Raw genomic sequence first — 17,676 nt, 5'->3', positions numbered from 1 at the left:
CCTGGGACCATCCATATAAAAAAATGCATGACTGTAAGTTGTTTTGGATAAAAGCGTCTTCTAAAAGGCTATTATTATTATGATGTTATAATGGAGGGCATAATTTGAGAAGGGTCAACAATGGCAGTGCTAACAGATTAGGTTAATGGGGTGGTTATAGGATATTATATGTCATGGCATAGTTAGGGTCTGTGGGGTGTCTCAGACTAGTGAGGGCCTATGGGTCATTGTTCTGTCCTACTTTAATTCCTTTCCTCCGTCCTTTGGTCTTTCTCTCCTTTCCACTGCCCTCCCTTGGGTTACAATAATTGGAGAGGACAGGGACCATCCCCCACAACTCCAGGGGGATAGGTCTGATGGACAGACAGTTAAAAACAGAACATGCCGAGGAGAGCCACAGTCCCTTTGATGATGGAACACGTCATCAAAATAAATGTGTCACACTCAAATGTGTCCCCCACTCAAGACTGTGTCTTGCTACAAAACTAGGGCACAATTTTTAGGGTTAGATAATTTTGTTTGCGTTTGGATGACACAGGCTTCTTTCCTTGTTATTCATCTCTTCCTTGCTTGGCCCAGCTGAACTGTATGGTAAACCACAGCTCTAACCAGAAATGATGAGGTTATGCATGTTGACGTCGGCAGGGCACAGAGATGCATGTGTAAAGTGTGTATGGCAAAGCAGAAGCACCTGTTATCTCGGCGGCACACACACACACACACACACACACACAGTCTCTCTCTTTAATTCCATGCCACAGCTCTTACTGACAGCTACTCCTCTCACTCTGCCATCATTTCCGAGAAAGAGAGAGAGAGCGAAGGTGCCGACAGATATGGTAGCTCTGCTTCTAGCTTCTAAGAAACTTTGCAGTATTTTTTTGTGTGTTATTTCTTACATTATTAGTACAGAAAATGTTTTGTGTTATTACATACAGCCGGAAAGAACTTTTGGATATCAGAGTGGTCGTAATTCACCAGCATTGCGACCAGCAATACGACTTTCCCAAATTGGATCCTTTGTTCATACCCCCCAGGGAAATTGAACTTATTCCAGAGGCTACTCCAAAACACTGCCGGCAGAGAAGAGGTATTCGGAGTGGACTTCTAGTCCGACTCAGGAGGCATGCACACCATCCACCACTTCCAAGCATATTAGTCGCTAATGTTCAGTCTCTGGATAATAAAGTAGATGAGCTCAGGGCAAGGATCTCCTTCCAGAGAGATATCAGGGATTGTAACATACTCTGTTTCACGGAAAAATGGCTCTCTTGGGATATACTATCCTTATCCATTCAGCCAGCTGGGTTCTCAGTACATTGTGCAGACAGGAATAATGAACTCTCCGGAAAGAAGAAAGGAGGGGTTGTTTGTTTCATGATTAACTACTCAAGGTATGATTGTGATAACATACAGAAGTCCTTTTGTTCACCCAACCTAGAATACCTAACAAAGCAAATGCCGACGTATTACCTCCCAAGACAATTGTTTTCGGTTATACTCACCGCCATGTATATTCCCCCTCAAGCCGATGACACGACGACCCTCAAAGAACTCCACTGACTTTATGCAAACTGGAAACCACATATCCTGAGGCCTAATTTATTGTAGCTGGGAATTTTAACAATGCAAATCTGAGGAAACGGTACTGAAGTTCTACCAACATATTGACTGTAGTACTCGTGCAGGGAAAACATTAGACCACTGCTACTCAACTTTTCTAAATGGCTACAAGGCCTTCCCCCCGCCCTCCCTTCTGCAAATCTGATCACGACTCCATTCTGCTCCTCCCTTCCTATAGGCAGGCTCTCAAACAGGAAGTACCCGTGCTAAGGTCTATTCAATGCTGGACTGACCAATTGGAATCCATGCTTCAAGATTGTTTTGATCACACGCAATTGTATATCTTCTGGGTAGCCTCTAAGAATAACATTGACGAATACACGGATACGGTGACTGAGTTCATCAGGAAACGTATAGGAGATGTTGTTCCCACTGTGACTATTAAAACCTACCCAAACCAGAAACCGTGGATGGATGGCAGCATTTGTGCAAAACTTGAATGCGCGAACCACCGCATTTAACCATGTCAAGGTGACTGGGAATATGGCCAAATACAAATAGTGTAGTTAATACCTCTGTAAGGCAATCAAACAGGTAAAACGTCAGTACAGAGACAAAGTGGAGTCGCAATTTAACAGCTTAGACAGGGTGGCAGGGTCTACGGACTACAAAGGGAAAACTAGCCACATCGCGGACACAGACGTCTTGCTTCCGGACAACCTAAACACCTTCTTCGCCTGCTTTGGGGATAACACAGTGCCACCGACACAGCCCGCTACCGAGGACTGTGGGCTCTCTTTCTCCGTGGCCAACGTGAGTAAGACATTTAAGCATGTTAACCCTCTCAAGGCTGCCTGCCCAGAAGGCATCCCTGGCCACGTCGTCAGAGCATAAGCAGACCAGCTGGCTGGAGTGTTTACAGAATTCAATCTCTCCCTATCCCAGTCTGCTGTCCCCACTTGCTTCAAAATATCCACCATTGTTCCGGTACCAAAGAAAGCTAACTGGTAACTGAACTGAAGTTAGCTGAACTATTGGACTATCAACCCGTAGCACTCATGTCTGTCATCATAAAGTGCTTTGAGAAGCTAGTTTAGAATCAAATCATGTCTATCTTATCTGACACCCTAGACCCACTTCAATTTGCTTACCGCCTCAATAGATCCACTGACGATGCAATCGCCATCACACTGCACCCATCTGGACAAGATGAATACCTATGTAGGAATGCTGGTCATTGAATATAGCTCAGCATTCAACATCATAGTACCACCCTCCAAGCTCATCATTAAGCTCGGGGACCTGGGTCTGTACCCCGCCCTGTGCAGCTGGGTCCTGGACTTCCTGACTGGCCGCCCCCAGGTGGTGAAGGTAGGAAACAACACATGTACTTCGCTGATCCTCAACACAGAGTTCCCACAAGGTTGTGTGCTCAGCCCCCTAATGTACTCCCTGTTCACCCATAACCGCATGGCCACGCACGCTTCCGACTCAATCATCAAGTTTGTAGATGGCACAACTGTAGTAGGCCTGATTATCAACAATGACAGCCTAAAAGGAGGAGGTGAGGGCCCTGGGAGAGTGGTGCCGGGAAAATAACCTCTCACTCAACGACAACAAAACAAAGGAGCTGATCATGGATTTCAGGAAACAGCAGAGGGAGCACCCCCCTATCCACATCGACACGACTGCAGTGGAGAAGGTGGAAAGCTTCAAGTTCCTCGGTGTACACATCACTGATGATCTGAAATGGTCCACCCACACAGACAGTGTGGTGAAGGGGGCTGAAGAAATTTGGCTTTGCCCCTAATTTGGCTTGGCCCCTAAGCATCCTGTCGGGCTGTATCACTGCCTGCATTGCCTACAACCGCAGGGCTCCAGAGGGTGGTGCAGTCTGCCCAACACATCACCGGAGGAAAACTACCTGTCCTCCAGGACACCTACAGCACCCAATGTCACAGGAAGGCCAAAAAGATCAGCAAGGACATCAACCACCCGAGCCCATGGCCTATCATCCATATGAGAGAGAGGATGTGTCCGATAAACCAAGTCTCTCGGCATGGCCGACAGCAATGTGACAATGAGGCCATGGTCAATAACAACGACATCCCTGTCACGCTGGTATAAAGGATTTTGGAGACAAGCACAGGAATACACAATAAGGGTTTTTAATACACCCAAAACAAACAAGTATTAAAAAACACTGGGCTATACCCAAACTAAAGAGGGTAAACCTCATTAAACAACACGGGACGATACCCATAATACACACACACACACACACACACACACACACACACACACACACACACACACACACACACACACACACACACACACACACACACACACACACACACACACACATATGTGTGTGTGTGTGTGTATTATGGGTATCGTCCCATATATGGACATGGGAACAATAACCGACAAAGACAGAGGGAACAGAGGGCACATGTATAACATACTAATCAGGTGAAATGGGAACCAGGTGTGTGTGTGTGTAATCAGACAAGACAGTCTGAAATGCCCCAGAGTCTGTAACACCAATAAGCAAGGGGCACCAACAAGCAAGCGGCACCATGAAGACCAAGGAGCTCTCCAAACAGGTCAGTGACAAAGTTGTGGATAAGTAAAGATCAAGGTTGGGTTATAAAAATATATTTCAAAATTGAACATCCCACAGAGCACCATTAAATCCATTATTGGAAAATTGAAAGAACATGGCACCGCAACAAACCGGCCAAGAGAGGGCCGCCCACCAAAACTCACGAACCAGGCAAGGAGGGCATTAATCAGAGAGGCAACAAAGAGATCAACGATAACCCTGATGGAGCTACAAAGCTCCACAGCGGGAATGGGAGTATTTGTCCTTAGGACAACTTTAATTAAGCCATACACTCTACAAAGCTGGGCTTTACGAGTGGCCAGAAAAAAGCCATTGGAAACTGGTCAGAATTGAAGGAATGATGGATGGCGCTAAATACAGGGAAATTCTTGAGGGAATTTCCAGAGATTTGAGACTGGAACGGAGGTTTACCTTCCAGCAGGGCGATGACTCCAAGCATACTGCTAAAGCAACACTCAAGTGGTTTAAGGCAAAACATTTAAATATCTTGGACTGGCCTAGTCAAAGCTCAGACCTCAATCCAATTGAGAATCTGTTGCATGACTTAAGGATTGCTGTACACCAGCGGAACCCATCCTACTTTACAGATCTGGAGCAGTTTTGCCTTGAAGAATTGGCAAAAATCCCAGTGGCTAGATGACAGGCGTCCCGTAAACGGGACAGTTGTAATTCATGCAGCGCTGTGTGTCACGGTCGCAGATTTTAGAGAAACAACAAATGTCGGTACATATAAGTGTCTTATATCGGCTAAAAGCTTAAATTCTTGGTAATATAACTGCACTGTCCAATTTACAGTAAAATGTTGCTGCTAACCTTGTGCGACAGCAAGCCTTTTCCTTTTTGACAACAATTATAAGACTATGGAGAGTTATGAAGTTATGAAAACTGGGTGTTTTGCAAATGTTGAACTTATAATATGCCACTAATACTAGGAAAGCTAAATCAAAGTCCAAGTTTATTTTTTTATTTCACTAGGCAAGTCAGTTAAGAACAAATTCTGACTTTCAATGACGGCCTAGGAACAGTGAGTTAACTGCCTGTTCAGGTGCAGAACGACAGATTTGTACCTTGTCAGCTCAGGGGTTTGAACTTGCAACCTTCCAGTTACTAGTCCAACGCTCTAACCACTAGGCTACCCTGCCCAGTATACAGATGTGACGATATTCTTGCAGAAAAATGTAATGTGAATGTAACCGTCTCCTTCACGATTTACCCAAATGTACCCAAATTCACACTAACTGTCATGTAGTTTGCTCATACTTCAAGTTATTACTTTGCACATACACCATCGGTGTATGTGTATGGCTAGATTTGTGACATTTCTGTTGCATTTGATTGATGGTCTACCAGATCTATTGTTATATTATCCTACATTACATTCACATTTACACAAACTTCAAAGTGTTTCCTTTCAAATGGTAGCAATAATATGCATATCCTTGCTTCAAGGCCTGAGCTACAGGCAGTTAGATTTGGATATGTCGTTTAGGTGAAAATTGAAATAAAGGGGGCTATCCCAAATAAGATTTATAGAGACATACCCCAAAAGACTTGCAGCTGTAATTGCTGCAAATGGTGGCTCTACAAAGTATTGACTTTGGGGGTTGGTGAATAGTTCCGCAATACTCAAGTTTTCTGACGTGAGACTATAGGACGAGCTAAATGCCTTCTGTGCTCGCTTTGAGGCAAGCAACACTGAACCATGCATGGGAGAACCAGTTGTTTCAGACAACTGTGATCACGCTACCCGTAGCCGATGTGAACAAGACATTTAAACAGGCTAACTTTTACAAGGCCACAGGGCCAGATGGATTACTAGGATGCGTACTCAGGGCATGTGCTGGCATGTGTCTTCACTAACATGTTCAACCTTACTCTGGCCCAGTCTGTGAAAGCTACATGTTTTGAGCAGACCACCACATCTGTAACTATGAAATGCTTTGAAAGGCTGGTTATGGCTCCCACCAACACCATCATCCCAGACTCACTCTAATTCGCATACCGCCCAATATATCCACAGATGACGCAATCTCAATCACTCCACACTGCCCTTTCCCACCTGGACAAAAAGGAACACCTATGTGAGAATGCTGTTAATTGACTACAGCTCAGCAATCAACAACATAATGCCCACAAAGCTCATCGGTCAGCTAAGGACCCTGGGACTAAACACCTCCCTATGCAACTGGATCCTGGACTTCCTGACAGGCCGCCTCAGATGGTAAGGGTAGGCAACAACACATCTGCCACACTGATCCTCAACATTAGGGACCCTCAGGGGTACATGCTAAGTCCTCTCCTGTACTCCCTGGACACCCACAACTGCGTGGCCAAGCATGACTCCAACACCATAATTAAGTTTGCTGGTGACACAACAGTGGTTGGCCTGATCACCAACAACAATGAGACAGCCTATAGGGAGGAGGTCAGAGACCTGGTAATGTAGTGCCAGGATAACAACCTCTCTCTCAGTATGAGCAAGACGAAGGAGCTGATTGTGGACTATAGAAAATGGAGGGCCAAACAGGCTTCCATTAACCTCTTGAAACTCCCCATCCCGGATCCGGGATTGTGACTAAGCCTCAGGCTCATTAGCATAACGCAACGTTAACGATTTCTGAAAATCGCAAATAAAATTAAAATAATGCGTTTGCTCTCAAGCTTAGCCTTTTCTTAACAACACTGTCATCTCAGATTTTCAAAATATGCTTTTGAACCATAGAAATTGACTAATTTGTGTAAGAGTATGCAAAGCTAGCTTAGCATTTTGTGTAGCATGTAGCACGCAACATTTTCACAAAAGCCAGATAACCAAATAAATAAAATCATTTACCTTTGAAGAGCTTCTGATGTTTTCAATGAGGAGACTCCCAGCCACATACCAAATGCGCAGTGTTTCCTGAAAGCGTCTGTGTGTAGGAGAAATCGTTCCGTTTTCTACATTGCGCCTGGCTACCGAAACGAACCGAAAATGCAGTCACCTACAACGTGAAACTTTTTCCGGATTAACTACATAATATCGACCGAAACATGGCAAACGTTGTTTGGAATCAATCCTCAAGGTGTTTTTTCACATATCTCTTCATTGACATGCAGTTCGTGGAAGCTTGCTTCTCTCTCTGTGCCCCATGGAAAAATACTGGCAGGTGACTTTTTTGCGCACCAATTTCGGCGCAGGACACCGGGCGGACACGTGGTAAATGTGGTCTCTTATGGTCAATCTTCCAACGATCTGCCTACAAATACGTCACAATGCTGCAGACACCTTGGGGAAACGACAGAAAGGGCAGACTCATTCCTCTTGCGTTCACAGCCATATAAGGAGATCATGAAAGACAGAGCCTCAAAAATCATTGTCATTTCCTGGATGCCAAGTCATCTTGGTTTTGCCTGAAGCTCACGTTAAAGGGCACGCACAGAGAAGATATTTGTATTTCTGGACACGTCAGAGTGTTTTCTTTCGAACAGTAGCAATTATATGCATAGTCGAGCATCTTTTTGTGACAAAATATCTTGTTTAAAACGGGAACGTTTTTCTTCCAAAAATGAAATAGCGCCACCATAAGTGTAAGAGGTTAACATTGACGGGACAGAAGTGGATAGGGTAAAGAGTTTCAAGTTCCTTGGTGGCCTCATGACCAACAAACTATTTATGGTCCGAACACACCAAGACAGTTGTGAAGAGGGAAATACTTTTTAAGGAGACTTAAAAGATTTGCCACGGGTCCTCAGATCCTCATATCCAGAATTCTACAGCTGCACCATCGAGAGCATCCTGACCGGTTGCATCACCGCCTGGTATGGCAACTGCTCGGCATCTGACCGTAAGGCGCTACAGAGGGTAGTGCGTCCGGCCCAGTACATCACTGGGGCCAAGCTTCCTGACATCCAGGAACTATATACTAGGCATTTCAGAGGAAGGCCCAAAAAAATTGTCCATTCACCCAAGTCCAGATTGTTCTCTCTGCTACCGCCCGGCAAGCGGTACAGGACCGCCAAGTCTAGGACCAAAAGGCTCCTTAATGGCGTCTACCCCCAAGCCATAAGACTTCTGAACAACTAATCAAATGGCCACTCAGACTTAGATTGACCCCACCCCTTTGTTTTCAAACTGCTGCTACTCGCTGTTTTATCTATGCATAGTCACTTTATAAATTACCTTGACTAACTTGTACCGCTGCACAATGACTCGGTACCCCCTGTATTTAAAAAACAAGACAATAATTTCACCTTTATTTAACCAGGTAGGCTAGTTGAGAACAAGTTCTCATTTGCAACTGCGACCTGGCAATATACACTGCTCAAAAAAATAAAGGGAACACTTAAACAACACAATGTAACTCCAAGTCAATCACACTTCTATGAAATCAAACTGTCCACTTAGAAAGCAACACTGATTGACAATACATTTCTCATGCTGTTGTGCAAATGGAATAGACAACAGGTGGAAATTATAGGCAATTAGCAAGACACCCCCAATAAAGGAGTGGTTCTGCAGGTGGTGACCACAGACCACTTCTCAGTTCCTATGCTTCCTGGCTGATGTTTTGGTCACTTTTGAATGCTGGCAGTGCTTTCACTCTAGTGGTAGCATGAGACGGAGTCTACAACCCACACAAGTGGCTCAGGTAGTGCAGCTCATCCAGGAAGGCACATCAATGCGAGCTGTGGCAAGAAGGTTTGCTGTGTCTGTCAGCATAGTGTCCAGAGCATGGAGGCGCTACCAGGAGACAGGCCAGTACATCAGAAGACGTGGAGGAGGCTGTAGGAGGGTAACAACCCAGCAGTAGGACCGCTACTTCCGCCTTTGTGCAAGGGGGAGGAGGAGCACTGCCAGAGCCCTGCAAAATGACCACAAATGTGCATGTCTCTGCTCAAACGGTCAGAAACAGACTCCATGAGGGTGGTATGAGGGCCCGACGTCCACAGGTGGGGGTTGTGCCCAACACCGTGCAGGACGTTTTGGATTTGCCAGAGAACACCAAGATTGGCAAATTCGCCACTGGCGCCCTGTGCTCTTCACAGATGAAAGCAGGTTCACACTGAGCACATGTGACAGACGTGACAGATTCTGGAGACGCCGTGGAGAACGTTCTGCTGCCTGCAACATCCTCCAGCATGACCGATTTGGCGGTGGGTCATTCATGGTGTGGGGTGGCATTTCTTTGGGGGCCGCACAGCCCTCCATGTGCTCGCCAGAGGTAGCCTGACTGCCATTAGGTACCGAGGTGAGATCCTCAGACCCCTTGTGAGATCATATGCTGGTGCGGTTGGCCCTGGGTTCCTCCTAATGCAAGACAATGCTAGACCTCATGTGGCTGGAGTGTGTCAGCAGTTCCTGCAAGAGGAAGACATTGATGCTATGGACTGGCCCGCCCGTTCCCCAGAGCTGAATCCAATTGAGCACATCTGGGACATCATGTCTCGCTCCATCCACCAACGCCATGTTGCACCACAGACTGTCCAGGAGTTGGCGGATGCTTTAGTCCAGGTCTGGGAGGAGATCCCTCAGGAGACCATCCGGCACCTCATCAGGAGCATACCCGGGCAGTGTAGGGAGGTCATACAGGCACGTGGAGGCCACACACACTACTGAGCCTCATTTTGACTTGTTTTAAGGACATTACATCAAAGTTGGATCAGCCTGTAGTGTGGTTTTCCACTTTAATTTTGAGTGTGACTCCAAATCCAGACCTCCATGGGTTGATAAATTTGATTTCCATTGGTAATTTTTGTGTGATTTTGTTGTCAGCACATTCAACTATGTAAAGAAAAAAGTATTTAATAAGAATATTTAATTCATTCAGATCTAGGATGTGTTATATTAGTGTTCCCTTTATTTTTTGAGCAGTGTATATAGCCTCATTATTTTTATGTACATTTCTGGTTACTTTTTAATTGATTAAATTTTTTTAACTTTAGTTTATTTAGTAAATATTTTATTAAATGCAGTTCAAGTTTATTAACTTGAACTGCATTGTTGTTTAAGGGCTTGTAAGTAAGCATTTAACAGCCAGGTTTACACCTGTTGTATTCGGAGCATGAGACAAATTTGATATGAAATACAGCTCAACAGCACAGTTCACACGGCCAATATATACTTGCCACATAACAGCATCTGATGCTAATTTCTAATTGATTGTTTTGCTGTCAAATAAAAGGTCAACATGGCCAAAATATTAATGCTTTGGAAAAGCGAGACCTGTGCCTTTCCTTTCATGATAACACAACAGGGAAAGTAGCCCACTTTAAACTCTAATGCTAGTCATAAAATCACAACACCATATCAAGGTATCTTGGTCCTCATTGTATCTATGCTTTAATTACCTCTGGAAAGATACAGGTAGATAGGTCTACAGGTTCATTTACACTCAGAAAATCTGTCCCTCAGTAACAGTAGATCAGTTAAGTGGCAGCAAGGTGCCAAAATCGCTTGAGAAGAGTCTCACTGGTATTGGGCTTTAGCACCAGGCTTCAGGAGAGGTGGGAGAAAAGGACGCCCTAGTGCACACCAGAGAGCGAGAGAGAGAGATATTAAATAAGATTGGATCCTGAAATGGCCCAGGCTGTAACATTCTCACTGGCTTTATAGATTTCCCAGTTAAACCTCTGACATGATTGACGATGATAAACAGATCTGAAGGAGGAAGAGAAAAAGAAAGGATGGAGGGAGAATGAGAGTGAAGTGAAGGCTAGATAGACAGAGAGAGAGACAGAGGAAAGACGAAGAGAGGATTGGACAGAGAATCTAAACCGGAGAAAGTGACATTGAAAGAGAAAATATATATACAGAGAGGAAAGTTTGAGACCTTGAATAGTCTAGCTAAAAAGCATGTTTAAACTACAAAAAAATGACATCCAGGTTTAAATTGATATAGATATAGTGTGTATGTGGAGGAATAGGTCACTTTATGCATTGTATCCCAAGGGGAACCGCCCATGAGCTTACATACACATAGATGTCTAATAACACCACCAATGCTTTAAGACACCCAAGGCATCGTCTATGGAGATAATATGGAGTTAAAAACTGTAGATAGGTTTATTGAGTAAAAACTCGCATACACATGCACACGTAGCAACACCTATACCCGCACACACACAACGTCTAATGGCTATAGATATTGGGAAGAAGATTAAATGCCATAGCCTTTTCTTCAGCATACAGCTGTCTGGGAAGTGACGGAGAGATAAGGGGGTGTTTTTAATTGATCAGGAAAAGTAGCCATGGCAGATTATGCAAACACACACCCACATGCGCACACACACCTGCACACACACAGGCACGCACGCACACACACACACACACACACACACACACACACACACACACACACACACACACACACACACACACACACACACACACACACACACACACACACACACACACACACACACACACACACACACACACACACACACACACACACACACACACACACCACACACAGGTTGAGCAGTATACTGCTCTGAAAATAAAAATGAATGCCCAGCCTGAAGTCCAAATGATTCATTAGCAAGATTGTAAGATTGGACAAAGCTTTGTTCACCACAATTTGAATTTTGTCTTTCAGCAAACTCATCTCGGCTTAAATGTTTTAATGTGCAAATACCCTACATACCAGTGGAGGCTGCTGAGGGGAGAATGGCTAATAATAATGGCTGGAATGGAGTAAATGGAATGGTATCAAAAACATGTTTTTTATGTGTTCATCCATAGTATGAGCCGTCCTCCCCTCAGCAGCCTCCACTGCTACATACAATGAGTCCTTTTAAAGGGACATTTTAAAAGGTAAATACATTTTTCTACTTTGAAATTAATGATTTAACCATTGATTATTGAAGAACTCCTGAATCCCAGATTGCCCCTTGAAGTAGTGGCAGACACATTGTTACAGTGGTCGGTAAGAGACTTCTTAAAGGCAGAATCATCAATAAGAGAGTGAGAAGATGGTCTATGGTCTTTGACTATACTAGTCTCGGCAGTGACAGTATGGTGCATTATAGGCTACAGCCACAACCAGAAAGAGAGCACAGAAACCTGTGACGCCCAGACACAGTAAAAAACACAGTTAAACTGTTATAATACTGTACTTATCTCTGGGAAAGTATGAGGCACACCATATTTAAAAGATAATCTCTTCCTTAGTGCACACTATATCTGAAGTGATTTTGTTTCCCTAGTGTGCCTGATCTTTTAAGATCACTTTTCCCTGAGGTCCGAGGTGGCAACACTACTTAAGCCATATGTCATAAGACCTAGGTAATCAGTCATAAGGCTGACATAGTAGATGTAATTAAGAGTTTTAACATGTCAGGTTAACGAAAGTATAATATGTCATATTGCATGCAGGGTTCAAGTGTCAAGAGAAAGTGTTTAGCCTAATTGTCTGAATATTAAAATAATTGAATGGGTATGAGACAACAACAAAAGCTCATCTCGTTATGATCAGCCACCTGATATTAAAAACACCTGGCGGTACCCAGGTGTAGGCAATCATATATTTATTCCAGCTTTGCCATGGTTATGACAAACCACTGTAAGTCAATGTAGTGCATGAATTGCGCCCTCTAGAGCCCATAGTGGAACAGCACTGCACCTGCACTGCAGGGTATTACTGTATTATTTCTGGAAAAACACTTCCCAGTCCATAAGAGGAGCTGTTCATTTGGTGCTGGTCACAGATACTGAAGGAGTTAATTCAGAATCAGAAGGCCTGAAGCTCTTTCTTTCTTTTCTTTTATTTCAATGTGGAGGCTAGATCCATGCAGCCGTATCAGGAATTCATAAAAAAGTGTCTAGTTCGGTATGCTGTAACGTGATATAACTATTTGGTTGTAGGGTAACAGTTTGTCAACAGTGTGTCAATATCTTTCCTTAAACAGTGTCAAATGTACAGCCATACAAAGACAGAATTTTCCATCCGTTCATATTGGACCTCTGATTCCTAAGCATCTTTAGAGATACTGTACATGCTCTTCCTAGTAACATTTGCATGTTGCCCACAACTAATGATTCTATGAGCAACGTGGCAAATTAAGTCTACTATGTGTGCCATTGGATATGGATAAAACAGGTACAAAATAAGTGGAATTTTAGGTCATTTGATCACTCTATTGACGTTTATTGTATTTTCAGGGGAATCATGCATGATTGGTTTTGTTTTTGTCTATGGGTGTTCCATCCTCCCTCTCTCCCGCTTTCCCTTAATCCCACCCTCCATCTTTGCCCTCTTTGTGTTTGTCTCTTACACTACACCTCTTGCCTATTTTTACCCCCCTCCCCTAGACTGTATTCAAACAGAGCAACACTGCAAGAGAATGCCTGCACCTCTCGACCCGTTGCCAGGATAAAGTGACTAAGGGGTTAGTTGAAATCGGTGAGCGGGCACAATTTTGGGGGGTTCTTTCATTGGAATTATATTGAATTCTGCTTTAAATCACGCTATACCACAATAAACATAAAGTTCAAATACCAAGTGCTTTTGACCAAGAAGTGGCAGTTTTGCGCAAAATCTACACTCAGTCTCTTCACCTCTGTCCTGTTGACCTACTGTACTGTTCACCAGGTATTGCTGGAGATTTGTACTTCCATAAGGTCGTTGTTTTCTGGGAGCTGGTGGTGCTTCAGTGCCAGCTGGCACTGTGCTGTTCCCAAATGGCTTCAAACTCGCTGTCACACCTCAGCTTCTCGACCAACCGACATAACGTTGTAAATGTAAATCTGGGACACTGAAATTAGTATGATACACTAAGTGACCATAAGTATGTGAACACCTGCTCATCAAACATCTCATTCCAAAATCATGGGCATTAATATGGAGTTGGTCTCCCCTTTGCTGCTAAAAGAGCCTCCACTCTTCTGGGAAAGCTTTCCACTAGATGTTGGAACATTGCTGTTGGAACATTTCCAATCAGCCACAAGAGAATTAATGAGGTCAGGCACTTAATCCTGGCTCGCAGTCAACATTCCAATTCATCTCAAAGGTGTTCGATGGGGTTGAGGTCATGGTTCTGTGCAGGCCAGTCAAGTTCTTCAACACCGATCTCAACAAACCATTTCTGTATGGACTGGCTTTGTGCACGGGGGCATTGTCATGCTGAAACAGGAAACGGCCTTCCCCAAACTGTTGCCTCAAAGTTGGAGGCACAGAATTGTCTAGAATGTCATTAAATATTGTAGCGTTAAGATTTTCCTTCACTGGAACAAAGGGGCCTAGCCCGAACCATGAAAAACAGCCCCAGACCATTATTCCTCTTCCACCTAACTTTGCAGTTGGCACTACGCATTGGGGGCAGGTAGCATTCTCCTAGCATCCTCCAAATCCAGATCGGTCCGTCGGACTGCCGATTGGTGAATTTATCGCTCCAGAGAATGCGTTTCGACTGCTCCAGAGTCCAATGGTGGCGAGCTTTACATCACTCCAGCCAACACTGACTTGTTGGAAAGGTGGCATCCTAAGATGGTGCCATGTTGAAAGTCACTGACTTCAAAGGCCATTCGACCGCCAATGTTTGTCTATGGAGATTGCATGGCTGTGTGCTCGATTTTATAAACCAGTCAGCAAAAGGCGTGGCTGAAATAGCCAAATCCACTGAAGGGGTGTTTACATGATTTTGTATATATAGTGTATGTTACCTATGGTAAGGTTACATAAGACAGATGTTTACTTAAAGTAAGGTGGTTGGTCGGGCTGGATGGGCTGACGTATAACGTGAACATCTAGCAACCCAAAAGTTGCAGGTTCGTATCTCATCACTGACAACTTTAGCATTTTAGCTAATTAGCAACTTTTCAACTACTTAGCATGTCAGCTAACCCTTCTCCTAACCTTAACCATTTTAGCTAACCCTTCCCCTAACCCTATAACCCAACTCCTAAACTTAACCATAACCCCTAGCCTAGCTAACGTTATCCAGCTAGCTAACGTTAGCCAGCTAGCTAGAATTCATCACATAATATATGTTTAGAAAATTCATGATGTATTGTATATTGTGCAAATATTAATATATTGTATATTTTGCAAATTCGTAACATATAATACGAATAGCAATTCATAACATATCATACAAAATGGATGATGGACATCCACAAATGAATACATACCATATCTGGGACATATCATAATAAATGGAGTCTCAGATTTACATGCAGAATAATATGAAATGCTCTGAGACCAGGTTGATGGCCCAGAGTCTTACTTCTGTGTTGTACAATGCTGTCACAACCCACCTATCCACCCCATAGCCTAGTGCATCATCAACGTTTTCTCACACACCTTATGGGGTATCTCTACCTCAAAGTATCTCTGACATTGCTTGAGACTAACCTGAATAATAATTAAAATAGCACTTCAAAACAAAGTGACGTATTATAATTGACTATTGACCCATTATGACCATCATTGACTGAATGGTAGACCACCTAGAATACTACAAGCATAATCTCGGTCTACCCTCTTTGGTTGAGTGGCTTGTGACTGTGTACTGCTCTGGTGCCGTCCTAAGTGAATTGAACAAGGCTATTGTGATAGTTGAACCGGGGACCATTCCGTATCACACCCTGTGCTTTCCTCAATACATTAGTCAAGGATAGTGCTGGTAGAGCATTGTTATATGTCACTCTCCTGTCCTGTCATTTGTATGGACTCTTACGATTGGGGAAACAAATTACAGACCTACATATCCCCTCGTTCAATGCACCTTTTTTTCTCTAGGACTGGAAAGATCTGACATAAATCTTTGAAATTTGATGAATAAAATGTCCTTATGAGCGGTGTGAAATCTACATCAATCTGTATGTCTGTAATTGCACTGATTTGGGTAGGCCTATCATTGCTTGTGCGTAATATAGGAATATAGACCTAAAATACGCAGCAACCCACTTCTGTAGATTGGGTCATCAATTTAAAAGTTACTCCATGAGTCATCCAAGGACTCGCACGTGTTCCCTGGCCAGAACCGTCTTACCGTCGGGGTTGGCGCAGATGAAAACCCGGACACTCCTGCCAGTGGGGACATGGTGCTGCGGCAGTGCGAGGACATTGCCACTGATGGCTGCCCTGCGGAGTGCCGATTCCCGCGGACAGGGCTGCCTGCTCCCCACTCCTGAGGGCCACATGGGTGGCGACTTCCAGCGTAACTGAAACCAGGTACACACAGACAGGTCTTTAGTGCCTTCTAAAGGGGTTATCAGAGGCCACACACAGACAAGAATGCATGCACACGCACACGCAAATCAAGTTTGGATGGATCTGCCAAGTCGTAGAAAAAGGCAACCCCAAAAAAGACCCATATAATAATCCCATGCTTGCTTATTCATTCAATCATAGGAATGTTGCATTCCAAAACGCATTACTGTCACGTTTACATGCACAATTTTAAATAATTTCCTTGGCTATTATAGTTAAGCATGTAATCATCATAATGTGAAACACACAAACAAATGACAAGACAGAACAAAATGCAAACAATGGGCAAGCATCGGGAGCAATCCCACCCAGAGGAGATGCTTGTAGAGGGAGAGAGGTGTGTGTGTGTGTGTGTGGGGGGGGAGGGGGGTGAAACAGCAGTAAATTGTTGTTCAGTCTGGGGAATATCTCAAGTCGCTTTTTCCACAGAGTATCCTGAGATCTGTGTTTCACAGACAGAGACTTGCAAAACAGACAACGAAACACGGCAAAGTTGGGAAGTCCTAATATCAAAATGTAAATCCTTTTTCGTATTTATCATGAAAATAAATACTCAATCACTGAATCACTGCGTTCAGTGGACTTGACTGTTGCGGGTGAGGAGGCTGCGGATACACACTACAACACTTCTCGATCCTCACATTTTTCATTCTCTTCATTTCGAAAATATCCAACCGTGGATTCTTGAGAATCAACAGAGACGGTAACAACGCCCATCTAGAGTTTTCTTCACCAAGAGTCTGCCCCTGGAGAAACAGCAGCCGGTTTGCAGAGTGGCGCTCAGCATCTCATTGCGAGCGAGCACTGGTTTTCTGGGCATTCTGGGGTCAGTCTGGGCTGGAGAGTTTTCCAAATACCGTCTGTTCATCTTTCTCTTTCTTTATCTCGCTCTTTCCCCTCTCTCTCTTCCGGTTCCTTCAGTGGTCCTCACCGTTCACTATCCGGAAAGAATTATACAAATGTCTTATGGACCGCTTGGTCAATGAGTGAGTGTGTGACAATGGGTGTTTCACTCCTTTTCTCTCTATTGGAGGAGCCAGTCGATGTGAACGTTTCACGGGAGGAGGGATTTAGTTGGCATTAATTATTTTATCGATAAATGTACCTCTCTTCTGCAGCCCCCTGTTATTTGCTCTGGAAGTTAAGTCCGTTTGATTTCTCCTAAATATAGCCTAAATGATTACAGTGCTGTTCCGCCATATATCCTTAAATCCCAGGGTTTAAAGAAAAAGCAACCATTTCCTTGAATTAATTCCAATTCATTAGAACGTAACACCTTTAAATATAACA

At 43.9% G+C, this 17,676-nt stretch overlaps 1 protein-coding gene across 1 annotated transcript in view; it reads right to left on the bottom strand.

Moving 5' to 3' along the window:
* LOC135509957 (NACHT and WD repeat domain-containing protein 2-like) overlaps positions 1–17,045 on the bottom strand; it is an 87,496-nt gene extending 70,451 nt beyond the window's left edge. The window contains exons 1-2 of the mRNA XM_064930778.1: positions 17,028–17,045; positions 16,166–16,337 (exon numbers count right to left, since the gene is read on the bottom strand). Coding sequence (XP_064786850.1) covers positions 16,166–16,337; positions 17,028–17,045 — 190 coding nt within the window. The remainder of the gene's footprint in view (positions 1–16,165; positions 16,338–17,027) is intronic.
* Positions 17,046–17,676: the final 631 nt, after the last annotated feature.

Source organism: Oncorhynchus masou, chromosome 23 (assembly GCF_036934945.1).
Source record: "Oncorhynchus masou masou isolate Uvic2021 chromosome 23, UVic_Omas_1.1, whole genome shotgun sequence".
Taxonomy (NCBI): Eukaryota; Metazoa; Chordata; class Actinopteri; order Salmoniformes; family Salmonidae; genus Oncorhynchus; species Oncorhynchus masou.
This window is presented reverse-complemented; position numbering and strand designations above follow the sequence as displayed.